This window comes from Callorhinus ursinus, unplaced genomic scaffold, assembly GCF_003265705.2.
Source record: "Callorhinus ursinus isolate GAN/ISIS: 27379988/994484 unplaced genomic scaffold, GSC_fseal_2.0 scaffold25, whole genome shotgun sequence".
Lineage (NCBI taxonomy): Eukaryota > Metazoa > Chordata > Mammalia > Carnivora > Otariidae > Callorhinus > Callorhinus ursinus.
In genome coordinates this window covers 602,569-630,096 of record NW_027397087.1, presented here as the reverse complement: position 1 = coordinate 630,096, position 27,528 = coordinate 602,569, and the positions used below count along the sequence as shown (strand labels likewise).

Here is a 27,528-nt window from a genome sequence, read left to right as displayed (position 1 = left end):
CAAGCGCACCTCAGAGGTCAGGGAGCACACAACAGGAATCTTCAAAAAGGAGGAAGCTAAGTACGGTCGGGTATTCCCTGCCCCCAGCTTCTCCAGCTCCAAGTAGTATCTCATCCTCCGCTCGCAAATTTCCGGGGTGGAAGTGACGTCTATGCTACGCGCCGGAAGCGGGCTTGCAGAGTAAGACCAAAAAGTAGCGGGTGTCAGTGGGCCTGCGTCCGGGCCCCGCTTTAGAGTAAGGAGCTTCGCAGCTTTGGTAGGCGGCCGTGTCCATGACGGCACAGGGGAGCCTGGTGGCCAACCGAGGCCGGCGCTTCAAGTGGGCCATTGAGCTGAGCGGGCCTGGAGGAGGCAGCAGGTGAGGAGCCCGGGCGAAGCTCGGTAACAAGAGCCTTCACCCCAGAATTACCGCGGAGGAATAGGACCTGATCTCTGAGATACAACTCTCTGAAAACGATAGGTGGCACAAAGACGGCTCCCGGGGAGCCAGCGGCTTCTCTACGGTGGACGTTTCTAATGTTCAAAAGATGCTTATTTCATTCCTCACAATAGACAAAAGTCTGACGAACCCACGAGAGGGCTTGGTGTAATCTGGGTAGGTGTATCTGAGGATCTTTATTCCAATGATTAGAACAGGAATGTGGGATATGAAGTGTGGGGGGCTGCAGCCTTAGTTTCTTGGTTTGGTTCTTTAGGAGCCGAAGTGACCGGGGCGGTGGCCAGGGAGACTCGCTGTACCCTGTCGGTTACTTGGACAAGCAAGTGCCTGATACCAGCGTGCAAGAGACCGACCGGATCCTGGTGGAGAAGGTACAGAGGTATAGATGTCACGGTAGTTCTTAGGCCAGTCCTGACCTACACATCACCCTTCTCTCCCAAGCAGCATATGAATATCCGACTGTAGGAGTCTTATCCCTAATATTGGTAAACTGCTTGAGATTAATTTACAGTAGTAAAAGTGCTTAATAGTTGGAAAAATAAAAGATGTTTGTGAACATGTAAGAAGGTAGGTTGAAAATTATCTCTTGGTGCTGGTGCCTAATGGTTGAAGTCATCCTTTTACCCTAGTTCCCTTACAACCACACAACCAATGTGTCAGGATATTCTTTTGGCTTTATCTTCAAAACAGATTTAAATTTTTGCTACTTATCACTTCTTCTTATCTTACCTATCATTCTAGTCTGAGTGATTTCATCTCCTGCCACTTTCCCCTTTGTTCTTCATTCCACTCTAGTCAGAATGGCCTCCTTGCTGCTCCTTGCAAATAGCAGGCGGGCTTCCGTCTCGGACTTTTTGTACATGTTCTTTCCCTCTTCCTGGAATACTCTCCCCCCAGGTACCTGTATGACTTGCTCTCTCATTTCCCTTAGGTCTCTCAGATATTACCTTCTTAGAGAAACCTACTCAGGGCACCCCCTATCCTGTTTTCCTACTTCCTGTATTTCTCCATATCATTCATATACATGATATGGTTATGACCTGTCTTTTTACTCTTGTGAGGTCCAGGAAAGCAGATGTTGTGTCCCAAGTACCTAGAACAGTAGCTGGCATTTTCTTTCCTCCTAGCCTTAATATTGTTCAGTACTAAATGATCTTTATTTCATGAAATGCAGTGATTTTTACATAAAAATGACAGCTGGTATCAGTGCTTTTCTTGATAAGTATATCTTTTTTATCTTGGTACATCAAATAGTAATATGAACAATAACATGAAAGTATTATTAAAATGGCCTGATTTTGAAGGTAGATTATTATACTTACTTTAGAACAGTTCTGTTGTATGGATGGTTTGATCTTTAAAGTCCCAGATAAATGATCTTTTCTGTAAGTGACACACCAGGGAATTGCTTACAAATATGTCCATTTATTCTTTTAACTTGAATAAGCTCAAACGGATGGTGATATATTCTTCTAATATTGCTAGGTTTACTTTGTTAATATTTTGTTCAGTAGGATTTTTGCATTTAGGTTCAGGAGTGGTATTGATCTATCAACTTTACTCATAATGTCCTTGTTAGGTTTTGGTATTTATGGGGCCCCATGTAATGAATGTTCATTTTTTATTTTCTGAAAGAATTTGTATAAGATTGGCTTTTTTTTTTCCTTAAATGTTTAGAATTTGCCAAGAGAAACCATCTGGGCTTAATTACAGATTCAGTTTCTTAAACAGTTTTATGACTAAATTTTCAATTTATTATGCTGTTAGGTATTTCTTCTAGGAATTTATCCATTTCCCCAAATTTGTAATATGGTCACTTTTTTTTTTTTAAAGATTTTATTTATTTGAAGAGAGAGAGACAGTGAGAGCAGGAACACAAGCAGGGGGAGTGGGAGAGGGAGAAGCAGGCTTCCCGCGGAGCAGAGAGCCCGATGTGGGGCTCGATCCCAGGACCCTGGGATCATGACCTGAGCCGAAGGCAGATGCTTAACAGCTGAGCCACCCAGGCGCCCCTGTAATATGATCACTTTAAGATTTTATTTATTAGAGAGAGAGAGAGAGAAAGAGAGATGATGAGCAGGGGGAGGAGCAGAGGGAGAAGCAGGCTTCCCGCTGAGCAGGGAACCTGAGGCGGGACTCGATCCCAGGACCCTGGGATCATGACCTGAGCCAAAGGCAGATGCTTATCCAACTGAGCCACCTGGGCGCCCATATGATCGTTTTAATACGCTGCAAGAACTATAGAGTTGTCCCTCTTTTATTCCCAATGTTGAGTATTTCTCTTTTTCCTTCATCAGGCTCACCAGTATTGATGTTATCAATCTTTAAAAGAAAACACCTTTAGGGCGCCTGGGTGGCTCAGTTGGTTAAAGTGACTGCCTTCTGCTCAGGTCATGATCCTGGAGTCCCAGGATTGAGTCCTGCATCGGGCTCCCCACTCAGCGGGGAGTCTGCTTCTCCCTCGGACCCTCCCCCCCCATATGCTCTTTCTCTCTCTCGAATAAATAAATAAAATCTTTAAAAAAAAAAAACACCTTTAGCCTTGTTGATTTGAAGAAAAATTCATTAATTTCTTTTCTCATTTTTCCTTTTCATTTCCTTGGGTTTAATCTATTTCTTTTTCTAACTTATTGAAATAGATGCTGAGAATGACATGGATGGAGCTAGAGGGTATAATTCTAAGTGAAGTACATCAGAGAAAGACGAATACCATATGATTTCACTCATATATGAAATTTAAGAAACAAATGAGCAAAGGGGAAAAAAAAAGGGGAGGGCAAACCAAGAAACAGACGCTTAACCATTAGAGAACAAACTGATGGTTACCAGACAGGAGGTGGGTGGGGGGATGGGTGAAAGAGCTGATGGGGATTAAGGAGGGCACTTGTGATGAGCTTGTATGGAAGTGTTGAGTCATTATATTGTACCTGAAACTAATACTACACTGTATGTTAACTGGAATTAAAACTTAAAAAAAATTGTAAAAAAGAAATAGATGCTTACTTTATTTTTTTTATAAGATTTTATTTATTTATTTGACAGAGAGAGAGATCACAGGTAGGCAGATAGGCAGGCAGAGGCAGAGGAAAAAGCTGGCTCCCCGCTGAGCAGGGAGCCTGATGCGGGGCTCTAACCCAGGACGCTGGGATCAGGACCTGAGCCGAAGGCAGACGCCTAACTGACTGAGCCACATAGGCGCCCCAGATGCTTTATTTTTAGTCTTCTAAATATGTATTATACATTTTTCAGTGCTCTGTGTCCCACAAGGGTAATATGTGGCATTTTTGTTATTGTTATCAGTTAACAATATTTGTTTTCCATTGTAATTTCTATTTATGGATTTAGAAGGCATGTTAATTCCAGTATGTAGGGAATTTTTAGTTTTCTTTTTGTTACTGATTTCTAGCTTAATTGCATCATAAGCAAAGAACATGCTTTGTATGATTTGGGTTGAGTTGACACTTTCTTCAAGGCTCAGCAAGTGGTCAGCTTTTTTAAGTGTCCCATGTGTGTTTGAAAAGAATGTGAATTCTCCAAATGTTGGGTGCAGTGTTCTATGTCTGTCAGTTAATAATGTCATTTAGATCTTAATATTTTGATTTGTCATCTTGTTCTTTTAGTTATTGAGGTGTGCTAATCTCCCACCCTCTGGATTTACCTATTTCAGTTGTAGATGGGGCAATGAGAGATGCAGAAGTACAAGAACAAAAGTAGGGAAGTCTTTTTTTCTTTAGCCAAATCATGGGGGGAAATGGTATCTGGAAAACGAGTAGGAAAAAACATGAATGGTGAGGATGCCTTATTTTTAGAAGAGCAAGCTTCCTGTGGCAACATGGAGAAGGGCAGACAGAAGTGATGGAACTGAGGAGTCAGCTCAGTCAGGAGCACAGAATTGGGAATTGTGTTCATTTGACTTTAACATCAGCGATCCGATAAATGTGGGACTGAGGATAGAGATCATAGGTTAAAATTGTGTTTGTTTTAGCGCTGCTGGGACATCGCCTTGGGTCCCCTCAAGCAGATTCCCATGAACCTCTTCATCATGTACATGGCAGGCAATACAATCTCCATCTTCCCTACTATGATGGTGTGTATGATGGCTTGGCGGCCCATTCAGGCACTTATGGCCATTTCAGCCAGTAAGTATTCTTGATACAACAACCCTTCCTTAAGTTTTAAGAATTAAAAGACAAATTTTAGCGAAACCCATGAAAATCTTTAGTACTGCTCTTGGCTAGTTGCTAGGGGGAGGGTGTACAGGGTGGTGATGGTAGAGATGGTGGCGTGGAGGAGGGAAATGGAGCTTATCATGGCTTTTTGTTCACTTTTAATGGTCCTATTTGCTATTTTACTTTGGGTGTCTCTATATTATTTTAAAGTGTGGCCTGATATTAAAAAAAAAGTTGTTTTGGTTTTGACACTTTTTGTTACCCCAACAGCTTTCAAGATGCTAGAAAGTTCAAGCCAGAAGTTTCTTCAGGGTTTAGTGTATCTCATTGGAAACCTCATGGGTTTGGCATTGGCTGTTTATAAGTGCCAGTCAATGGGACTGTTGCCTACACATGCATCAGACTGGTTAGCCTTCATTGAGCCCCCTGAGGTAAGGCAAAGGAAAAGTTAAATTTTGGGCAGTTGTAACGTAAATAGCAGACCCATTTGATGGTGGGGGATTTGAGTTAGTACTAGAGCTTATTTTTAAGAAATAAGATCCCTTGGGAGTTTGGAAGTTGTTACTTTTTTAAGGGTAAAGCTAAATAGAGCCAGTGATTAAATAAAGTACTTGATTCCATAAGTTCAACACCAATTCACCAATCACCTATTTACCTTTTCTTGTTTCAGAGGATGGAGTTTAGTGGTGGAGGATTGCTTCTGTGAAGAGGAGAAAGAAGCACCTGGTGCCTATGTATTGGGATCTCATTTACAACCTTCTTTTTGTGCCCAGTGGCTCCTTCTCAGCATACTAATTTCTTAACGTTATCACTCATGCTGAAAAGAACCCAAAGCTCTCTTTACTCCATGGTAAGGAGACGAATCCCAGAAAGACAATGTATGTATCACTCCAAACACACAAAGAAACTAAACCACAACCCTTGATTGAAAATAATGTAGAAAACTTTATTTATGTTTCCAGTACAGAGCAAAACAACAAATAAAACTGTAACTCTATGTAAACAAAAGAATGGTTGCTGCTAAATCAAGAACCACAGCAGCATCTCCTTTCAATAAATTAAATGGTTGAGAACAATGCTTAAAAAAAAAAAGTTGCACAAGTTTCCCTTAACTCTTTCATTTCTATTTAACACAAGCTGGAACATAAAAATTCTGTTGGAGACACTGTGGAAGATGTGAGAAACTAATGCTGGATTCAGATTATACATGATGAAAAGAAAAATAAACCAGACAAAAAGAGCACATAAATATGCTTACAGTGTTGTAACTGCTACTTTAACATCTACAATAATGGATTTTTAACACATTTAGGGGGAGTGAGGACTGGCGGGCTAGTTGGGGCCACAGGAATCTGAGGCAAAGGAAAATACACGGTAATGATCTTTCCCCTGCCAAGAGGAACCAGGCACCTGTGGAGCAGATGCTGCAATTCAAACCTCAGCTTTTAAGATAGCTTTACAAGGCAGAAGGCCAGCAACTGGAGAATGTATATTGTCATAACCTGCCCTGGTAAATCTTAGCTAAGACTTAAAAGCTGGATCTTATTCAGAAGGCAGGAAGCGGTCTTTCCTTTCTCTTCCTTCTTGAAACACAAAAGCCCTTCCCCTAAGGTGCATTCTCTCTTACCAAGTTTTCAGTATTGCTTTATTTGCAGTGATTAGAAGAGACAAGACACTTCACAGACGAACAACATAAGCAACACATGGACGTGAAATGCTCTAGACAGAGAGGAGTTTAAATCTGGCCTAATAACCATTTTCCCATGTAAGTGATTTTATGTTTTAGGGGCTGAAGTAGTGGCTGTATTAATAGCCACGAACTCCCTTATCCCTTTAAAAGATTCTTAGAGCTCCAACCACAAAAAGCTCTCCTAAAACCTTATTTTCTGCCCATATTTTTTTCTCTGTGGGGAAAAAAAAAATATCTATATATATGTATCAACCACTTTGGCCAGAGGATGTGTGTAAATGTAGAGGATTTCCTGGGCAGGCTGACCTTTAAAGAATGGGGGCTTCAATATCTTGGGTCCTAGAGAACCTGTTCCACTACTGTGGACTCAACTAAACAACAGATTATTACAGTGGAAATTGTGAACAATGCTTCTACCCTGGGCAGGAAGGAGCAGGAAAAAAGACTTAAAGATTGTGTTTTGCTTTGCTACCCTGACTGGGTCTTGAGGTTGAAAAAAGCAAAGGGAACAAAATACTCAAATTCTTAAGCCATACTGAAGGGTTTTCTCTGTCCATTAAGAGTCAAATGAATAATCTGCTGGGACCTAGGTTTGCTTGCTCCATATCCTATTGGGTGATCAAAGAAGAGTGGCACTATTTATCATTAATAAAGTGATTCAAAAGCAGTCATGAATACAGGCAAAATAGTTTTTCTAAATACTTATAAAAGAAAGGACCATTTCACATATTTGTGAAATTAACACTCAAGGTAGTTTCCCTGTGCTTGAAAGCTAGGTGTTTTATGACCAGTAAATTAAAATGACCAGTAAATGTTTTATGACCAGCAAATAAAAAGCTAAGCTTGTACAAGTACTTCCTTGACACATTGAGAGCTTTCTGAAAACAACTGGAATAGCAGAGGACTGTTGGCTTGGATAATCTTGGTTTAGAGCCAAGTTCCTGCGGTCACAATGAAGAATAAAATTGATAAAAACGCTCATACTCCGGGCATTTAGGTGAGTTGAGTGCCTCAAGTCTTGGCTATGGCTTTGGAAATGAGTGCACAGGTTTCTTAGTGAAAAATAAGTTTCTTGAATCAGGTCAATGCCAATCGTATGCCACTTTAGTGAAGCAGGTAGGGAGAGTAGCAGCAACTCAATCTTTGGCACTATGGAAGGAGTATGGCTCTAGAACTTCGAATTCCATTGCTGGATTCCCCCTTTAAAAGATAGTTCAAAGCTTTTAGGGAAGGATTTTAGCCAGTCTTCCTAGTTTATTCCTATGATTTTGGACCTGTGCCTACTAACCCGGAGGGCATAAAAGAAAGGAGAGGCGAAACTACTGGTCAATGTGCATCATCATCTAGATTTCTTGGATAACAGCTTGCTTGTTTTGACCATGTCACACATGGTAACCACAGATGGTTTCAGTAGATCTTAATTTGGAGTTACCCTAATTTGGCCATTTGAAAACCTGAAAGAAATTTTTACTCCACCTTTAAAAAAACAATTTCCAGGATAAAACAATGCGTGTATTACAATCTTAACCACAGACTGGGTTTTGAGAACCAGCAGACATATAAACTGACACAGTACGTGTACTTGAACCTGGTATTTTGGGGGAATCTTGTGTTGGAGGAAGAAGTAGAGGCTATAGCCATGTTTCAGTTTTTGTATAGTACCCTAATATAAAACGGAGTCCTGGAGAGCAATGGAAACATTAAAGAAAATTAGCTAAAAAAGATTTTCATCTTGGTTTGCCACAGGTTATCTCCACAAGGATGTAAGGTCTCCACATACTTGGCCATGAATTCTTTAGTATGATGAAGCTGTGTCTCTGGCTGTTAGCCCCATGGTGTCATCATTGGACCATGACTTCTGAGACTCCCCTTTAATGTTGGACATGTACTTGCTTTTTGTCTTCTTGAATTTCTAGCATCCCTTTTGCCAACTCATTTTAATGGTTTAGCCTGTTAATTCTAATTTGCCTTCAACTAGTACAGACATGGCTTTTAGGACTTGACCAGTGTTCTGATGTTGAGGAAATATCTGCTTCTTCTGTAAGGACAGCAGATCATATGATAGCAAAGAGCAGAACTACGTGTGCTTTTTTGCACAAGTACTCGAGGCTCAGCTTGTCAAGAGTTCAGTGTGATGTGTACAGAACCCAGGCCTCTACTTGATGGGAGTAGTAGTAAAGAGCTGGCACTTCCATGGAGAATGGAAGCCTTTTAGGAAAGGTGAGGCCAAGCAGAGTCTTCAGGAGTAGATTATGAATAAATGGTGATCACTTCACTGCCACCACCCCGGACAAGGAGGACTCGCTCTAGTCCCTCGGTGAGCACTTCTAGGAACTCCATGTCTTCCGAATTTGTCAAGGAGACAAACGGGGAGAAGAACATACTTTATAACCTGACGTGATAATCGGGGTTTATCTGACTGCAAAGCTGCAAAATGAACATGCTTGTCTTCATTATTATATATACTCAGAGTTGGAGACGTCTGAACTCTGGATTGAATTTAACCCTGTGAAATAATCCAGGGATCTAATTCCTTTGTATATGTAATACAAGACCTTCATTTGTTAGATTTTTTTCTAAATGTAACTTTACAAATGGGGGAAACTCACAAATAATGTGTTTGTACCACAGCAAAATTAGCCAAAAAAGAAGAAAAGGCCACAACAGGGCAGCTTTATAAGACTGCTCAAGAGAACCCAAGTAATTTCTAAGTGAAGCTGCTCAAATCAGATTTTTCTGCCAGTTTTTTTTTTTTCTTAACCCCTTTCCTTAAATGGTGCTTATTTGAATGGGACAGTCTATACCATTGCATTCTTGAAGGGGTCCCATTAAAAAAATCCTGTGATCAGGGTATGAGGAAAAACCCTTATCTCTTTTTTCCCCTCAGATTTCACTTAAACTGCTTCTCCCCTAACTACATCCACAAGAAAGACGCTTTGCAAAGTGGGAGGAGCCTGAGAAAAGGAGAAAGGATTTGGGTATTGCGTCTCTAGGACTGTTTCAGAAAGGATTCTATACTGTGAATAGTAGAAGTCATGTTGCAAATGTACCACCTAAAAAGTCTCTTTAGGGTTCAGAGAGAACATATATACCCAGCTCCCCCAAAGGAGATCAATCTCACTGCTAAGAATCCTTGCGTAAGACTTTTAACAGCCTTTGCTCCTTGAGAAGCAAATATGGGCAGACTAATGACTTTTAAGGTTACCTAGTGGTCTTATCTAAGAAACAGGCTAAGACTTTCCCTACTGGTAGCTCCACTCTTGGAAAGGATACAGTTTTCATCACCCTCAGGGTTTCGGGGTGGCCCTGGCATATTCAACAAAACCAGCTTTGCTTCGTGGGACTTGTTAACTATAACCTCATTGAGTTTCACTGCCGTATGCATCCGCCTCACATTGGAATGGTCTCTGGACGGGTGGAAGGGAGAAACAGAGGTGGTTAAAGCAAAGAGAAAGCTAGGCATACAGTCAACTTTAAAAACCTTGAGATGCAGAGCTTTTTTGCTTTGACTATGAATAATGTAGTGAACAAATGATTTCCTTATACTAATATCCTGGGTTTTCTCATTCTACGTTCGCTTGTTTTATGCCAGGAACACAGTATGGTGAGAAAGGTGGTTAGCTTATGCACAATGTTAACTGGTAGCTGATACGCACAGGCAAATAACAGAGAGACGGCTGGATTTGGGGTGAAATGAAGAACAGACCTCATCCTGTCTAACCAGGCAAAGTCACATGTGTGCCACTGACTAGGATACCGTATTATATGATAACCTTGTGAGCTGGAAAACTTACGGACGCATGTTAAGCAGGTCCTGGAATCCTTCCATCGACTTAGCCTTTTGTCCCCGGGATGCCATGTACTTGTCTTTTGTCCAAGTCATGTGCACCTTCTCCTGATAGGTTTCTGTCTCTTCATCCTCATCAGAGCCAATGCTGGTCAATCGCAGCATTGAGTTCCGGTCTTTCACCAACTGTGCCTGAGAAGGGCCCAACACAGCTATGACCTCTGTACCCAATTCCCTCTCACGCTTCAGCTTCAATTATTTTCAAATAATAGTGTGGTTATAGTGAAAGAACTGATAAAGGGAGAAGGAAAGAATGTGTCATTCTATGAGAACAATATAGTATCATCCCTCTCAGGGACAGACTAGCATTCAATGAATACAGGAAGGTCTCACCTCTCTGTCCCTCTCTGTTTTGGACAGTCGCATGTGCCGGAGCATCTGGGACCTTTGCTCCATCATCAGGGTGCGCTCATAAGTATAAGCAGATATGTCACTGTCATGCTGCCGTAGATAACACAAAGAGTGGGCAATAAGCACAAAGGAGAAAGAAGGATGAACCATACACTTTCATTTCCACTCGCGAAATTAAGCCAGAGAAAGTATCACAATATCAACCTAAGTTTCACTCCTATTTTGTTCAGTTACTGAGCTCTATAATATTATGGACTGTAGAGCAAATCTAGAAGTCCTGAGAGTCTTTTCCTAATCTAACCATTACATATGTTTCCTTGAAACAAAATACAAACTCTAGTTTTTTAAATTTTTTTTTAAAGATTTTACTTATTTATTTGAGAGAGAGAGAGAGAATGAGAGATAGAGAGCATGAGAGGGGGGAGGGTCAGAGGGAGAAGCAGACTCCCTGATCAGCAGGGAGCCCGATGTGGGACTCGATCCCGGGACTCCAGGATCATGACCTGAGCCGAAGGCAGTCGCTTAACCAACTGAGCCACCCAGGCGCCCTTTTTTTTTTTTTTTAATACTGCCAGGTTATTACTAAAAAAAAGCACTATGTGTGATTTTAACATGCATATACGAACTAAAACTTAATAAAACCATATTAAGCAGACAATAATCTGGTAGAAATATAAAGGTTGTATAACAAGAAAGCAAAAATAAAAAAACAACACCAAATACACAACACGTTCATATTCTACTTCTCTAGATCAATATATTAGGGCTTTGTTGGAACTAAGGGATTAATCCACATTTGCAGCTGAACAATTTCCCAAACCAGAAAAACTTCTAGGAAGACAGGGTAGGAAGTGGGGGAAGGGTGGTCTGTTTGATCTCAAACTCAGCTTTCTTACCATCTCTACCACTTCCACTTCTGCCTCGATGCGTAGGTGGTAGAGGAAGGTAGCCAGGTCCTTCTTCATCTGAATACTGTTGTCTTCTAGTTGGGCTACTGTGAAGATCCGAATGCTACATTTTCGCCACACCTGAGAAAGTACCATACATACATGGAAAGTGAGATGCAAGAAGGCCAAAAAAAAAAGTTATTCCTAAAACACAAGACATTTTTTGCTTTGGACAACCTTGCTATAGTATCAGGATATTTGTTGTTCTTAGCTTCTAGCTTGATATACTATTGTACGAGGGCAAAAGCTTGACTAAGAAACACATTAAAAACAGCTTTTAAGAAGTTCTTAATTTCCATGCTTCGGCAGCACATATACTAAAATTGGAATGATACAGAGAAGATTAGCATGACCCCTGCGCCAGGATGACACGCAAATTTGTGAAGCGTTCCATATTTTTAGCACTGGGTGTTATACACAAACAATGAATCATGGAACACTACATCAAAAACTAATGATGTAATGTATGGTGATTAACATAACAATAAAAAAATTTAAAGAGGAAAAAAAAGTTCTTAATTTCCTAACAAGAAGAAAACTGGCAAAAGGGTATATGTATGATACATTAAGAGGGTGCTGTATTCAGATAGCATATTGATGTCCCCATGCAGACTCTAATATTTATTATTTTAAAGTTCAGTTTAACTAGTCTTACCAAAGGATGAGCACACCTATGTATAAGATACCCACACACTCAAACACAGGTTTCCAGTATTTGAGAGACTTTGGTCTTTTTTTTTTTTTTTAAACAGACGTATCACTTGTTAATGTTTTTCCAAGAGCTCATTTGGAACTTTATTAACTTGCTGAATTTCACTTAGAGATAGGTAGGTATCAACTAGAAAGAAAACTACTTCTCATACAGTTGAAAGGATCGTGGGAAAGCTAAGAAAAATCCCCAACTCTTCTGATCCTAAGCCCCAACACTATAATCAAAGAGGAAGGATCTGTCTAGTGAACCAGGACGATATTAAGGGAGAAAGACTTTTTTCAAAAGGTATCTAAAATACCTTGTGCTGTTTAAGTAGGAATGGTAATAACATGAGCATCCCCCCATCATGCACAATCCACCACACATCAATGTTGCCCTCAGAAAACTGCTCCACATTGCTGGGAAAGAAGGAGATGTTTTTAGCCACCAGCAGGGCCAGATGGGCAGCGGTTGTCACTCGAACTGTGCCTAGGGAGGAGACAGAATCAGGATAAACAGAGGACTCCTGAGGCTTGCCTTGCTTCCCACCATGTCAGGAAAGCAAGGGTAATGCTTTTTTTTTTTTTTTTACATTTCTTTAAGCAAGGTATTCTGTTTACATAGTGGGTTATACCTCATCAAGTAACAACAATCATTAAGAAAAATCTGAATAACAGAATTAGATTCAGAACCATGATTTATATTACTAGATATATTCTGATCACTACATTTCTAAGGGGGGTTATGTGAATTCTGGAGATTTTGATGAAAGACAATCCTTCCAATTCCTGTAAGAACGTCAATGAGGCAGATCACAAATGAAAATAGGGCAATTTCAGAGATAATTCCTAGCATAATACTTGACAGAGATAAACAATTCATGAACATAATATAGAGCTGGCAGGGGTGAGGAGAACAGGATTATTACCGTTAGTAGTTACTTAGGTGCCCTTATAGGACTATGCTTCAGCAACGGCACAGTCTCTACCTTAGGAGGCTATGGGGTAGGGTTAAGGCAACAGAGGTTTAACTGTAATCCCTATTTGGGCCCTCAGGATAAAATGAAAAGTGTTCTGTACCGATAAAAGTCTTCCACGCTCGAGCATCTTCACTCTGGCGCCAGCCATTAGGCCATCCCATCACCACTGTGTTGTGCTTCATGCCCCCAAGGCCACATGACTGGATGAGGTGGGAAATGCCCTCCCTCAGCTTGGCCGCCACCACCAGCTGGCAGAACCCCTTCACCTTCTCTGCCTCCATTAGATGCTTTATGGTCTGAAAAAGAGAACCTCAATGCTGAATTGCTTTACCCTGAACCTTTTAATCTATTACTCCTTGTCTTATAATCTCCTCCTCTTTTCCAAACTCTGCATAAGACCATATCTCCTACAGAAAAGTCCAAAAAGTAAAATTAGCCCAATGGAATTTCATTATCCTTTGCCCTTTTCACTCTCTAAGTGCTTACTACATATATGGCTGGTTGACTACATGGAATTCCTCTGCCTTTTCCTCTATTCTGCTTTCCCTTCTTTGTAACATACCAAACAAATCAAGAACAGGGATCTTCATACAACAAATATTCAATATTCTTTCTTAACTGGCCAGGCTGAGTGTGAACATGATCTACTTTCTTCCTCAATCGCCCTGATACCCTGACTCGTATTATTAGAAACTCAATCAGGGGTAATAAGCAACCTTTACTGATTTCCAATCCTGTGCTTTTTATTTATTTTTACCATCATTCCAGACTAATGTTTCTTCAAGCATTTCTAGTTTTTAGGGTTTCAAAGTATTCCAAAATGAAATCCAGTAAAATTTTCGAAATAAAAGGGTTGGTTTTATCATTTATAATAAGTATTAGAGTGAAAACTGCTTTCTTCTTTAGGGAGAACTTATACTTGGCAAGTTAATCAGAAGTAAAGCAAAAGAACCTTGCTCATGATACCAAGGTAGACTGGCAAGGAGAAAGGAAAGTTGTTCATTGCTCCTTGTCACCAGATTGAGCAGAACCATCTCCATGGTTCAAGGGACAGATTTAGTTTACATGACTTCTCTAAGGCCTGAGTCAACGTTTAGAGTCTATTTGCAAACAGTGCTTAGCCTTGACAATCTTAAAAGTTTAGTAATACTTTTTAAATGGAAAAAATAAATTATTATCTTCTGGTTCATCTTCTTATTTGAGAGAATATGATTGCTCAAAAGTCAGCACTAAGAAGGAAACCTCTTAGATCACTCAGGAAAGGGATTAACTTAGAAATATGACATCTTACAACTTAACATCACAAAACCAGAAGCTAAATTCCACTAAGTCAATAAGCCTTGATTCCTACCTGCTCAGCAGCTAAAGCTTCCCCGTAGTTCTCCAGGAAGTTCCCCACGATGACAGAGCCTACAATAGTGAGACCCTTTCCTGCTTTAAGTTGTGAGGCAAAGGTGAGGAGGCGAGGATGCTTGACGTGTAAGTCCTCATCTAATTTCAGCAATACAAGTAACTGAGGCCTGCAGAGAGATTGGTGGGAGGGTGGAAGGGAGAAAAAACTTTGGGTTTGGGGAAGAGAATGACAATTCTACCTTTTAATTCAGGAGATCTATATAAAACTGTAATTGGGCAGAAGGAAGAGATTAGAGGAAACGATAGGATGAGGGTGTAGTTTATTTCAACCCTCCCAGTATTACCACAAATCGATCATTCTGCAAGGAACAATAAAAATGGCTGAAGTCTAGATCAGATACCCCATGAAGAAAAGGGAATAAAGTATGAAGGATTTGGAATCATTCAAAATGGGTCCATTATACCAATTCCTTGAGCCACCTGAATTCCTTACCTGTAATCACAGAAGCACACAGTTCTGTGTGTTAACCATGTGCCACACCACTAAGCTCTACTGATTTCTTTACCTCCAGTTTTTAGTGTGTGGTGGTCCTTCTTCCAGCCGGAGCAAAGCAAACCGGGCTGCACTGAGGGACAGCCCACGGATTCCATCACCCCATTCTTTCTCCGCTCTGGGAGACAAAAGAGAAAAAAGCAGAGACAGATTTCAACTATAGCAAGTACAATTTCAAAACATAAAGTTTATTTTTTCTTTATCTAAAACTAACATATGCACAAGGAAGAAAATTAAAACTCATATTATTTATATAATGCTCTTTATTAACATAACGAACCCACAAAAAGCAGATCCACAGTGTCCTTCATCAGTGGACCACACTGTACAATAAACAATTCAAAATAAAGGCTGGAAGTATCACTCACTTGTCCTTCTATGTAACTGTTCAAAAGCAATAATGTAGAACAGCAATTTGGAGGAGGAAATTATGACAGATCCAGTTTAATTTTGAAAATAATGGGGAGAAAGCAAAACTCAATGTAATCTTCTGAGCCAGTGTTATTTATTCCTAATTTTTGCAAGTTGTTTCTGAAGTCTTAGTTGTTACAGTTATTCAGGATTAATTTCTTTTTCATTTCAGAGATAATACCTTGACTGAAGAGATAAGCAAAAATACTTATATTTGTGTTATACTTTAATACTCATCATTATTTTGACAAGTCCTTTAAGCTACTTTTTTCACTGATCTGTTCATACTTTCTCAATGGGTTCCCCTTGTTGATTCTGTATGTGTCTGTAAGATGGCTAAAAGAACTGGGGATACAAAATTTAGTTACAGATGAATGAGGTTATCTGGATCCTTACTGCAATTTTCATTGGGCTGGCTCTACACAAACTAGTCCATTCTGACACTTTTAGCAGTAATCAAGGTCAAATCCACAGACTCACCCTTGGTACTCGATGTACTTGTAGATCATACCAGCTATTACCATAGCTACAATGGCATAATACCAGGAAGAAATGAACATCAGAGCCAGACAGATACTCATTCCCATGAAAGAGAGGGCCCTAGAAAATTAAAAACAAAAACACAAACAAGAAAGTTTTTCTAAGCAGCTAAAAAAGAAGCCTGTGCTAGAGATGCTTCTCAAACTGGTGAGGGATTGCTACTATTTTTTAAATTCCAACATTTTGCAGACTGAACTTCTGTAAAATGCAATAAAAATGAGTTACTAGAAAAATTACTATATGCCTGGATGCTGTGAGAATGTCAAATTGCTATAAAAGTTTCAAAATATTTTTCTCAATTTTTATAGTTGTCTTATCATGGACTGCAATAGTCAGTAGATCTGCACCGAGGCCCAAACCATCCTTTGTGCTGATGTTTCCCATTGCTGGGAAAACATATAAATGAACAGGATGTAACGAAAGTTACCTGTAGTTGTGAGGATAATTAATGCCTACTTGGCAAGCAAGGATGGGGCATGTAGTCAGAATTATTAACATGATCTTTTAAAAAAAGTATTTCATGTAAATATTGCTTAAAACCTTATGAACATTCATTAGCATACATGCAGAACCCACTGAAGGAAATCTGCCATTTAGTTTCCTTACTTTATGTAACAAAAACCTGGCAGAGGGGCACCTGGGTGGCTCATGGGTTAAGCGTCCAACTCTTTTGATTTTGGCTCAAGTCATGAACTCAGGGTCCTGGGATCGAGCCCTGTGCTGGGCTCAGTGCTGAGTGTGGAGTCTGCTTAAGAGTCTTTCTCTCGGGGTGCCTGGGTGGCTCAGTCGTTAAGCGTCTGCCTTTGGTTCAGGTCATGATCCCAGGGTCATGGGATCGAGTCCCGCATTGGGCTCCCTGCTCAGCGGGGAGCCTGCTTCTCCCTCTTCCTCTCCCTCTCCTGTTCCCCCTGCTTGTGCTCTCTTGCTCTGTCAAATAGTCTTTAAAAAAGAAAAAAAAGTCTGTCTCTCCCTCTGCGCCCCCCACTTGTGTTTGCTCTTTCTCACTCTCTTCTCTCTCACTAAAAAAAAAAAAAAGAGAGAGAGAGAAACTTGGCAGAGAATGATGGAATGCCTGTTTTGATCAAATAGATCAGGTAGACAACCATGCTTACTGAAGTTCTTCTGTGTACAGAATGAACTTCTTAGCTCTATGATGAATTTCAAAGAGTGAACAGGAGAGTTATTAATATGGAGAAAATTAGATCTAATAAAAACATAGGCCTGAAAAGAAGGGGCGCCTGGGTGGCTCAGATGGTTAAGCATCTGCCTTCGGCTCAGGTCATGATCCCAGGACCCTGGGATCAAGCCCCACATCAGGTTCCCTGCTCCACGGGAAGCCTGCTTCTCCCTCTCCCTCTGCTCATGCTCCCCCGCTTATGCACTCTGTCAAAAATAAATAAAATCTTTAAAAAAAAATAGAAGGATAAAGGGAAAAGGAACAAAAACAAAATAGTAACACAACAAAGTTCACAGTGAACATTTAATTAAGGTTAAAGCTAGAAGGATGATTAGAGGTGATAAAATCAGTGAGGATATAAATTTTTACCACATAAAGGTCACACTCCTGCCCATCACTGGTAAGTGAAGTCAGGAAAGGGTCAAGGAGGAAGTTAGCACAGAGGAATGTAGAACAGGTGCCTACAGGACATATTAAAGAACCTTTAGCTAAGACAGGAAAGAAAGGAGGAGATGGGATGGTAGCTAAAAGCATGATGACTGCCTTAGGACCGAGGAGACGTGAACTCAGCAGCAGCTGTGGCAACGTTTCACTGAGAGCTTTACTATATAGCAGGCACTGTGCTGAGCGCTTCAGATCATCTCAAAGCAACCCTATGAGATAGGTAATACTATCAGTCCCATTTCACAAATGAATAAAATTAAATTTGATGTAGTTATGTGCTTTGTTAAAAGCTAAAAAGCTAGGAAATAGTAGAGCTGACACTGAACTAAGGTCATCTGACTCCATAGCTCATACTCTTACCTGCTACATGAACCTCCTAAGGAAGAGAGAGTTCGAGAATGAAAACTGATGAGAATATGAGAATAAAGATAGAAAGGGGTAAAGTCCAGTGCTTGGCTAAGAGGGAAATGGGAAAACAGATATGCAAAGGGTAGGCTGGTTTAACCTGAAGAATGCAGCAGGCTGGAAATATTTGTTTCATAGTTTTGATCTTTATTCTCAAGGGGGTGTTATAAATTATAAAGTGACCTATGGAAAAACACGGTGAAGTGGTGGAAATTCAGGTAATCACTGACGCTGAAACAGGCAGTAGGATGGCTGGCCAAGAAAAATTGTATTAACCACCCAGAATCTCCTAGTTTTCTAGTTCAATGATGGGTTCTCTCCAAATGTCGGGATGAAGAAGAAAAAGAGCAGACTTACCAGTGGTAGTAGCGGAACCGGGGCCTCCAGTTGGGTGTTCGAAGTAATGTTTGCAGTGCACATGCCAAGTTCACAAAGAGGTAACACATGAGGAAAAACCTGGCAGAATAAAAACAGTAAGAGGCATGATTATTATTGTAAAATGATTCTCCAAGAGTTATTATAGATAAAGACCTTGTTGTTCTAGCCCACTAGCCTTTGATTAAGACTAGGATGGAGAGAACTTTAACTTCTCCCCACTAACTTGCTCATTTGCCTGTGTTCTCTCTCAGTGAAAGACACAACCACTCTTTACCCAGTTGTTCTTGGGATAATCCGTTTCCTCATTGTCACTCATCATTGTTCCAAATCAAGTCCTATGGATTCTACCTATTTACACATTTTTAAACTTTTCCCCTCCTTTCCATCTCTACTACTATCATCTTAGTTCAGGATCTCATTTCTTCCTTTCTGGATTAAATAAGCTTCTGGTTGGCATTCCCAGCTCAATTTTAGCCTCCTTTCACTGGTCTTTTATACCAAATTGATCATTCTAAAACATAAATATGATCATTCTATCCTCAAAGGATCACTCCCTACCTCCAGGTAAGAGTTCTGGGTTTTCTGTGACCTGGCTCTACCTACTTCTCTGCTCAGCTACCCCCGAACAGGCACACTCCCCTTTCTATCAAAGCCAAACTACTGTGAATTCTCAGATGTGCTGCGTTGTTTCAATCCTCAATTCCTTTACGCACGTTCCGTGTCTGGGACATCTCACTCTTTTCGTTGCTTAGTAAATAACCAGTCCTCCTTCAAGATGCAAGTGTCCCTTTCTCCAGAAAACCTTTCCTGAGTCTCAGTCCATTTAGGTGCCTCGCTTTAGAGCTCTTACAGCAGTGTTCACCTTTACCACAGTTCTCATCACACTACACAAGGATCACTGGTCTATCCATCATCGGTTCCTTAGGGTTGTGTCAACCATCTTTGTATTCCTAGCATGCTGCCCAGTGCCAGGTGGGTAGTAAGTCATCACTAAGTCGCAGTTGAAGGATCAAAGCTAAGAGTAGCAGTGAAAGCTACAATCAACTGATAATGAATAAGAAATGAAGGCAAAGAACTTGTGAAGTTATACAGGTAGGAAGAAACCATGACAATTTATAAAAGTTAGCCTTACTTGAAACTTCTTAGGAATATGTATTATTTAGGTGAAGTTACACCTGTCCTTGGCTCACTCTTTCATCACTACTGTTATACGCCTGATGGAAATCAACATGTATTACACATCACATAAGCAAGAAAAGTGAAGAGAAGAACTGGCTCTTACATAGAAAGAATTGGGGCCACAAGATCCAGGGAGGCGATAAGAATCCCCAGCTCTGCAATGGCAGCAGTTAGAAGTAAAGCCCAGGTAGGTTCCCCGTTGGCTTTACTGTGACCAAAAACCTGTATAGAGAAGGGAAATATCAGACACAGGTGTGTGGGGAGTGCCAGAGTCAATGCTCCCTGATTCCTCTATGCTACAGTTTCAGATATATGAAGGATAATAGCATTATGAACTGTGGTATCTTTTAAGTACCTTTACCCCCCTCACATATAAACTCATCCCTCACAGGGATTTAGAAGGTCTTGTACTAAAAACCCACATGTCTTCACATTATATGATCTAGTAATTCCTAAGCCTATGAAGACCACAGTTTCTCATAAAATCCGAGAAAAAGGAAATAGGGTATGGGAAAGGGTTACTCACTCTCAGAAAGGGTATGATGTTATCCTTGGCTATAGCCTGTAGCAGTCTTGGTGCACCTGTGAGACTCTGAAGTCCAGCCCCACATGTTGAGAAGAAGGAGCCGATGACAATCACCCATGGGGACGGCCAAGATAAGGTACCCACCACCAGATTACCTTTCACAGCATCCCCAAACCTGGGAAAGAAATGGGAGTGCGGAAATTTACCTACAGACTGAAAGACTAGAGAGACATTTACCTAATTTTTTCTATTTATAATCTTCAGAAAATTAAAATTGAGACAGATATAAATATTAAGAAATGTAAAGGTAGGCAGATATTAAGAAAAAATAACCTGTGGAGCCAGAAAATAAAGCTAAGCTTCAATCGTAGCTTCTTCCCCTCAAAATATCAAAATATCTGTGCTCTTTGCAGAAAAATTAGAAAAATACAATAAATATAAAAAGCTGGGAGGAAATTCATAATCATAACATAACTGGCAATATTTAGCATACTTTGCACATTTTAGTCTGTTTACTGTTTTTAAAAACATAGATGAGATCACATTACACCTATAATTCCATATTCTTTTTAACTAATAAGCATTTTCCTATGTCATGAAAAACTCTTCATGAATAAAAATTTTAGTGGTTTTAATAATTGCATCATAATTTACATAATCCACCTCTCTAGTGTTGGTTTTATACTATGGAAAATACTGTGATTGATATCTTTATGCACATATCTACATTCACACTTCAGATTTTTTTCCATTATGGCAGATTCCTAAGGGAACAACTAAAATAAAAGGGATCAATATCTTTAAATATTTCAAAATCACTACCAAACTGCTTTCCAGAAAGGTTAGAATACATTTTATTTCCACTGGAAATATGAAGGTTTAAGTCTTATAGCACAGACCCATTTCACACCAGCCTTGAGTATTAAAATTTTTAAAAGTCAGTGCTAATTTGATGGGTATAACATGGCATCTCATTGTTTAATTATTTATGGTTTTAACCATTTTTATTATCACACACAAAAAGTAATGTGCAAAAAAGCAAATGTACATTTCAATAAATTTTCACAAACATCCATGCGGCTACTATCTAGTCAAGAAACAGAACACTGCCAGCACCCAAAAGTCTGATGCCCACTCGCTATCACGAGCCCTTTTGTCCCCCCACCATTCTTTTAATACTATGTCATCTTACCTGTTTTTAAACTTTCAATAAATGAAATATGGGATATGTGTATATATGGGATATTTCACTCAACATTGTGAAATTCATCCTAATTTTTTTTTTGTATATAGCTGTGGTTCATTTATTGTTATTGCTCTGTGGTTTTCCACTCCATTTCCATTATGAATACATAATTTATCCATTCTACTACTGATGAACATTTGAACTATATCCAGATTTTAACTACTAATGATAATGCTACTGTGAGAATTCTTGTGCATGATTCCTTTTTTTTTTTTTTTTTTTACAAGAGAACAAATCTACACCTTTATTTACTTTTCATTAAATTTAAATCCTTGAGGGGTACAGCATCACATGGATTCTGTGGCCAATGGCTTTACCAGGAAGGTTGCTTCGGAATTTGGCACGAACCATGCCACTGTTTCCATGAGCACGAGTTACTTTTCCCCAGATTACTCTGGTTTTGTTTGGTTTGCCACCAGGAGTCACTGTGTTGTTCTTTGCTTTGTACACATAAGCACATCTCTTGCCTAGATAGAATTCCGTTTCATCTTGAGCATAAACACCTTCGATTTTAAGAAAAGCTGTGTGCTCCCTCTGGTTCCGGAGACCCCGCTTATAGCCAGCAAAAATAGCCTTGGACCACACAGCCTTCCAGACATTATTTGGCGTTATAGGAGTCCTGTTCCCAGCAGGCCTCCGCACACTCCAAGATGGCGGAAAAAAAGTTGTGCATCATTCTTAATGCACGTATGCATGTGTTTCTGCTGGGTCTACCTAGCAGAGGAATCGCCGGGTCATAAGGTATGGGTACGTTCATCTGTAGAAGATAATGACCAACAGTTTTCCAAAGGGATATTCCAGCTTACACTTTCAATACTGTTTATATGATGGTGTAATTTACCAAAGCACATACGCCCATATATTTTCAGCGACAATAGTATGGTAACAGTAAACTGTGCTACTTATTCTTGTCAACAGTATGTGTACACGGCATCTACTGGGGTTTCTGTCCTAAAAGAACTCGATCGAATCAGGGAGAGTGATAGGAAAAGCTACAGTGTATGTGTACATGCAATAGGGTAGTGACTAGACAAGAGGGGCTGTGTGGTTGTCTCTGCTGGGTGAGCGTGGGAAAGCTTCACAGGACAGAAGACAGTCTAGTCTTAGAGGATCAAGGTGTCTGCCAGGGGGGAGTTACCCGTTCTAAGCAAAGGAAAATGTACAAACAAATGTGTGGCTGCGTATTTAACTTCAAGCATGGCTGGAGCACAGGGAGTTTATGGGGGAATGATGGGAGAGGACATAAGAAAAAGGTACACAGGGCCAGATCGAAGTGATGGGTTCCGAGGGGCTTTGGCACACTGTGAAGCAGGAAAGTTTGTATGAGCTAATTTTGTGTTGTAGGAAAAATCATTCTGGCAGCAGCGGGAAAGAAGGATTGGAAGGTGGTATTACTGAAAGGGAGATAATTACACTACTTTAGGCAAAAGATCCTGAAGGCCTGGGCAAAGGGATGGGGATAGAGAATAGTAGAAAGGAGATCTAATAAGATGAAAGGTGGAATTCACAGGACTTAGAAACTGGCTGAGGGAACTGGTGGCAAAAGTGTAGGATGGCACCTATGTTTCTGTTTTGAGAAACGGTGAATGGTGAGGCTAGTAACTCCCCCAGATGGGGAAAATGGGAAGAGATCTAGCAGGTTTAGGGGAAAGATTTTTCTAGGAATCTCTTACAAAAACATATTTTTTGTTCATAGGTGAGAGGAAAGGAAAAACACCCAGTGGTCTTCATGAATAAAATGAAGAAAGTTTTAAGATTGTATTTAGAATGCTAAACAGACACATACTTCCATGTCTCATAGAGGAGATGCTAGAGACACTTGAAAGTTTTTGTTTTTTATTTTATTATTTTTTTAAAGATTTTATTTATTTATGAGAGAGAATGAGAAAGAGAGAGAGAGCAGGAGAGGGGGGAAGGTCAGAGGGAGAAGCAGACTCCCCGCTGAGCAGGGAGCCCGATGTGGGACTTGATCCCAGGACTCCAGGATCATGACCTGAGCCGAAGGCAGTTGCCTAACCAACTGAGCCACCCAGGCGCCCTTTTTTTTTCTTTTAACTTGCTCTCCTTCACTTTTGGTTTTAGTTTCCCACAGCTCTTCATGTGCAGGGAAGCCCTTATTATGCAAACAAATACACTACTTTATTGAAGCGCTATATGCATTGCATCTCACATATTTATAACAATATAACTGGTACTTATTATTCACTAACCTTTTTGGGAACTATATACATATATTTTCAAATTATTAGTCATGATCTATACCTCAGGTTGGGTTTTGAGTTTATGACTTTTGTGGGGCAATGTGGAATGATCAGATATAATGGAAGACATACACATAAATGTTACAAAGAGATTGACTACTTACTTGTCTCTAAGAACAACACCTTCAATACAGGCACCAAAAAGGACAACATTGCTTAAATCTACCATACTGAGAGTCAAGAAAGCTGACCAACAACCCTCTGAGATAGAAAGTAAACACTCAGGATATTTCTTCTATCAATAAAATGAGGTGCTAGATTCACTAATGCTGTCAATTCTTTCTTGAATTTTAGAGCTCAGGAGGATAGATTATCTGGTGAGAAGTGAGCTGGTAGAAAGCAGATATCTTTATTACCAGGATAAAAATATTGATCAGCCTCATTCCACAGATGTGCCTATGACTAAAACTCAGGCTGGATTCATGAAAAGGATACAGACAAAGGAGGTGGTCAGGATGGCGAGGATAGTGCCAATGGGAATAGACTTTTGAGCATCCTTCAGGTCTCCAGATCTGTTTGATCCAGCCATGATACCTTTAGAGGGGAAAAAAGAACAAGTTAACTTCTTAGTTCCTGGATACTTTGATATTCATGCTGATACCAAAGATTGGAAGCAAATCTGAGAAGCCTGAGAATATAATTCTGTCTCTTAAGAAAAATCACTCCTTTGGTCTCCTAACTTCTAAAATAGACAAGAGCCCTTCTTCTTACCTGTGACAGAGGGGAAGAAGATCCCCACCAGAAGAGTAAAAGAGGTGGTGATGTCAACAAGGACATATTCATGGTTTAAACTGCCTAAGACATCAGAAGATTTGGCTGAGGGCTTTTCAATGATCTCTCCCTTTAGTAGGTAATTACTCCAAAGATTCTCTGCAGTGGGAAGAAAAAGGTATATAAGCAACAGAAGTATGGAAAGAAGATAATTAGGTAATTTTCTACCTCAACAATATTCTAAATCAGATTCCTCATTTATATAGCTCTTAAAGGTATGTTTGCTTCTACATGAGCACATATATATCATACAATAAAGAACACATAAATAAAAACCTAATGCTCTTTCTCATCTGATTCAAATGTAATTTGACAAAATGCTTTGGTACATACAAATACAGTTAAATTTACAAATGCAAATTAGTAGAAGTTAAGTGGACTAAAGATGAATGCTCAGAAAAGCTTATTTTTCTTTTAAATTAGTAATCAATGCTATTTCTAACACCTTAGTGTAAACTTGATTACGCACAAAGACATCTGTGGACCAAACATTTAAGACGGAAGTCACTTAAGGCAAGAGTTTCAGAAACTGGGCTGAGTGAGGAAAACAGTACACGTGGATGTGGTGGCACTACAAGCTCCACCTGGCTGTCACTGTGGGAAGAACACTGGCCGTCTCACAGTGCAACACACAGGGTACTGTATTACTTCAGTCGACTTCAAAAAGTGATTTGCCTAGCTCTGCTCTCAAAAGGAGGGAAATTTTATTTTATTTTTGAAAATATTTTATTTATTTATCCACCAGAGAGAGAGGGAGAGAGAGAGCACAAGCAGGGGGAGCGGCAGGCAGAGGGAGAGGGAGAAGCAGGCTCCCCGCGGAGCAGGGAGCCCGATGCGGGGCTCAACTGCAGGACCGAAGGCAGACGCTTAACGAGTGAGCCACCCAGGTGCCCCCAAAGGAGGAATATTTTAGCAGAAAGTGTCACAAGAGAGTTTGAAAAAGGGTAAGTTCACTAACAGAAAAGCAGAAAGACGTTGAATTTAGAGCGGGGTGCTGAGCTTAAGGAGGGAAGGGATACTGTGGCAGCGAGACATTGTGGACAATATGAGTCTACGACTGAAAAGCCTGCTTTCCTGAGATTAAAAACTTGTTCAAACACCTCCTGACTTACCTGTAATGACACCACTAGCCAATCCAGGAATGCCCTGAATTGAAGTGACATTATTGTGAATAAAGTATTCGTCACAGGTGGCATTGAAAAACTGACTCGAGTTACAGAAGAAGCCCCATAACTTTGACGGTATTGTCATGTTGTTAATTTCCTTGGTCTTAGAGCAAATATCAATGTGTCTTGATGAAAGGGTGCGGTTACCCAGCATGCAGACCCTAAGTGAAAACAGAGAGAAAGATGAAGGGTAAAAAAAAAAAAAAAATTTAAAAAAAGAAGGTAGGTTAGAAATAGGTTAGTAAATAGGTTAGTAATGGAAAAAAGAAAACAAAAAACCCTCATCTCTAAGAGGACGTGAAAGGATCTAATACTCATTGACTTGTTCTGTAGATGGAGATTTATTTACATTTTCTGCAATTTAATCCTGACAGCCATCTCACAAAATATGCATTAGTATTTCTATGTTGTGGATGGAGGAACTGAAGTTTAGGGCAATAAAGTAGTCTGCCTGAGTCATACTGGTAGCAGGGTGATAGAAGTCAAACAGAATAACTGAAGACACTGTGCTTACTCATCTTCCAAATTTTCTAGATTACTAACCAACTGTTAGGTCTAAAAGAATCCTACAGTCCTTTTGTTCTTTCTAAAAAAAAAAAAAAAAAATTTCCCCCCCTTTTTTTGGCCTAGAAAAGCCTATGTTCATAACAACCCCCTGAAAATGTTTCACTAAAGGTCAAATCTTCTGGCTACTGTTTTGAGAAAGACAGCTTGGCTGGAATAAAAAGCACATCCCACTATGGCCTAAGAGAAAACTTTTTGAATGTAGGCCTAGACCCAGTGGGAGTGAAGGTATTTAAGGATATTACACATAATAACTGCTGATTTTTTTTCTTTAATCCAGAGTTATAAATATGAACAAAAGAATAATACTCCCATAGTTAATGTACCTCTCAAGAGGAACAAAGAACTTTTTAAATCTGCAAAAATGACAGCATATATACATAATGAACCATGTACCCATTACTCAGCTTCAACAACTCAATATTGCCCAGTCTTGTTTCAAGCATTCCTCTAGGGAATTTGGTCTTGTTCTGCTGGAATATTTTAAAGAAAATACCACCCATCGTGACCTTTTACCCACCAAAAAAGAGAAGCATCAAAGGAGAACTTCAGGCAAAATGGAATTTCTCAAGTTAAGATATCCAGAATATAGCCTTCAGTACTTTTGGCTAGTCTGTAGTCCCTAAACGAGCAGACTAAAAATTGATGATGGACGCTATCACTGACGTCATTTAGCATAGTAGAAGAAATACTGGACCAAGAGTTAGGAAATCGAAGGGTTCATATTCTTGCTCTGCCATTAACTAACTTTGGGGAAAGTCATTTAATCTCTATAGATCTGTTTTTTCATCTCAAAAAAACTATTTTTCTGTAATCAGGTTAAATCAACATAGGAATGAGGAGTTTGATATCTAGATAATCCAGATGACTTTTTAAAGACAATCTCTGTAACAAGATTACAAACACCTCTCAGTGCTAGCTAATCTCTATGCCACTAGTCAAATAGAGAACAGGTGACCGGAGAGTCACCTATCTGTACAAATCCATTACTACTTAAAAAAATACACTTTAATGTACCTGCACTACTTAGGGTATATCATACAATCTCTATATAGAGAGATATATATATGTAAAAATGTGACATTTATTTCTCCTTATTTTATAACCAGAAAGTCTGCTATGGTATTAACAGCAGGTTAAAAAGTTTAATTAATTACAAATATTTAGGTAGGAATTTAGGTTTCTTTGATTCTCTTGATATTTTATTAATAACAGGAATCCAACATTTGTACTTTACAAAGCTTGCTGGTAATAACTATACTATCGTAAAGCTCTTCATGAATAGTTGTTCAAATATACACAATCATTATAAGGAAGTTTTGAGAAAAACCTAGTATCTATATCCAAATGATGTTTAGAGCTGCCAGTTCCATGCCTGGGATGTAAGGAAGAGGGTCAACATGAGAAGTCTGCTGGGAGGCTTCCTGCCCAGACACTAACT

General features: G+C 39.7%; 2 protein-coding genes and 1 non-coding gene across 8 annotated transcripts in view; 2 read left to right on the top strand and 1 right to left on the bottom strand.

Moving 5' to 3' along the window:
- The first annotated feature begins 155 nt into the window (after positions 1 to 155).
- EMC4 (ER membrane protein complex subunit 4) lies at positions 156 to 5,857 on the top strand. Of its 4 annotated transcripts, none has more exons than XM_025883931.2 (5): positions 156 to 358; positions 696 to 810; positions 4,425 to 4,578; positions 4,879 to 5,039; positions 5,279 to 5,857. In XM_025883931.2, the coding sequence occupies exons 1-5, from the start codon at positions 273 to 275 to the stop codon at positions 5,312 to 5,314; spliced, it is 552 nt and encodes a 183-aa protein (XP_025739716.1). In that variant the 5' UTR covers positions 156 to 272; the 3' UTR covers positions 5,315 to 5,857. The 4 variants fall into 4 exon arrangements, with proteins under 4 accessions (XP_025739716.1, XP_073732857.1, XP_025739718.1 ...); XM_025883933.2 differs by lacking the exon at positions 156 to 358 and adding an exon at positions 365 to 595 and having other exon boundaries at positions 696 to 818; XM_025883932.2 differs by lacking the exon at positions 156 to 358 and adding an exon at positions 367 to 595.
- The window catches only part of SLC12A6 (solute carrier family 12 member 6), an 82,382-nt gene continuing 60,387 nt past the window's right edge, over positions 5,534 to 27,528 (bottom strand). For all 3 annotated transcript variants that reach the window (XM_025883926.2, XM_025883925.2, XM_025883927.2), the window contains 17 exons: positions 25,470 to 25,684; positions 24,298 to 24,456; positions 24,022 to 24,120; positions 23,691 to 23,748; positions 20,080 to 20,254; positions 19,657 to 19,775; positions 18,354 to 18,452; positions 15,911 to 16,030; positions 15,033 to 15,137; positions 14,465 to 14,633; positions 13,214 to 13,409; positions 12,454 to 12,623; positions 11,393 to 11,524; positions 10,479 to 10,586; positions 10,093 to 10,277; positions 9,572 to 9,705; positions 5,534 to 8,640 (listed from right to left, as the gene is read on the bottom strand). In XM_025883926.2, the coding sequence (XP_025739711.1) occupies positions 8,549 to 8,640; positions 9,572 to 9,705; positions 10,093 to 10,277; positions 10,479 to 10,586; positions 11,393 to 11,524; positions 12,454 to 12,623; positions 13,214 to 13,409; positions 14,465 to 14,633; positions 15,033 to 15,137; positions 15,911 to 16,030; positions 18,354 to 18,452; positions 19,657 to 19,775; positions 20,080 to 20,254; positions 23,691 to 23,748; positions 24,022 to 24,120; positions 24,298 to 24,456; positions 25,470 to 25,684 (2,335 nt within the window). In that variant the 3' untranslated portion in view covers positions 5,534 to 8,548. The remainder of the gene's footprint in view (positions 8,641 to 9,571; positions 9,706 to 10,092; positions 10,278 to 10,478; positions 10,587 to 11,392; positions 11,525 to 12,453; positions 12,624 to 13,213; positions 13,410 to 14,464; positions 14,634 to 15,032; positions 15,138 to 15,910; positions 16,031 to 18,353; positions 18,453 to 19,656; positions 19,776 to 20,079; positions 20,255 to 23,690; positions 23,749 to 24,021; positions 24,121 to 24,297; positions 24,457 to 25,469; positions 25,685 to 27,528) is intronic.
- LOC112833500 (U6 spliceosomal RNA) lies at positions 11,741 to 11,843 on the top strand. The gene has a single exon (XR_003210651.1). It is a non-coding gene; the product is annotated as a U6 spliceosomal RNA (small nuclear RNA).

Bases quoted from the DNA above. Each gene is read 5' to 3' on its own strand.
- EMC4 (XM_025883931.2), top strand. From the start codon at position 273: ATGACGGCACAGGGGAGCCTGGTGGCCAACCGAGGCCGGCGCTTCAAG. The intron at 359-695 runs GTGAGGAGCCCG...TTGGTTCTTTAG, and splicing joins GGGCCTGGAGGAGGCAGCAG to GAGCCGAAGTGACCGGGGCG. The intron at 811-4,424 runs GTACAGAGGTAT...TGTTTGTTTTAG, and splicing joins ACCGGATCCTGGTGGAGAAG to CGCTGCTGGGACATCGCCTT.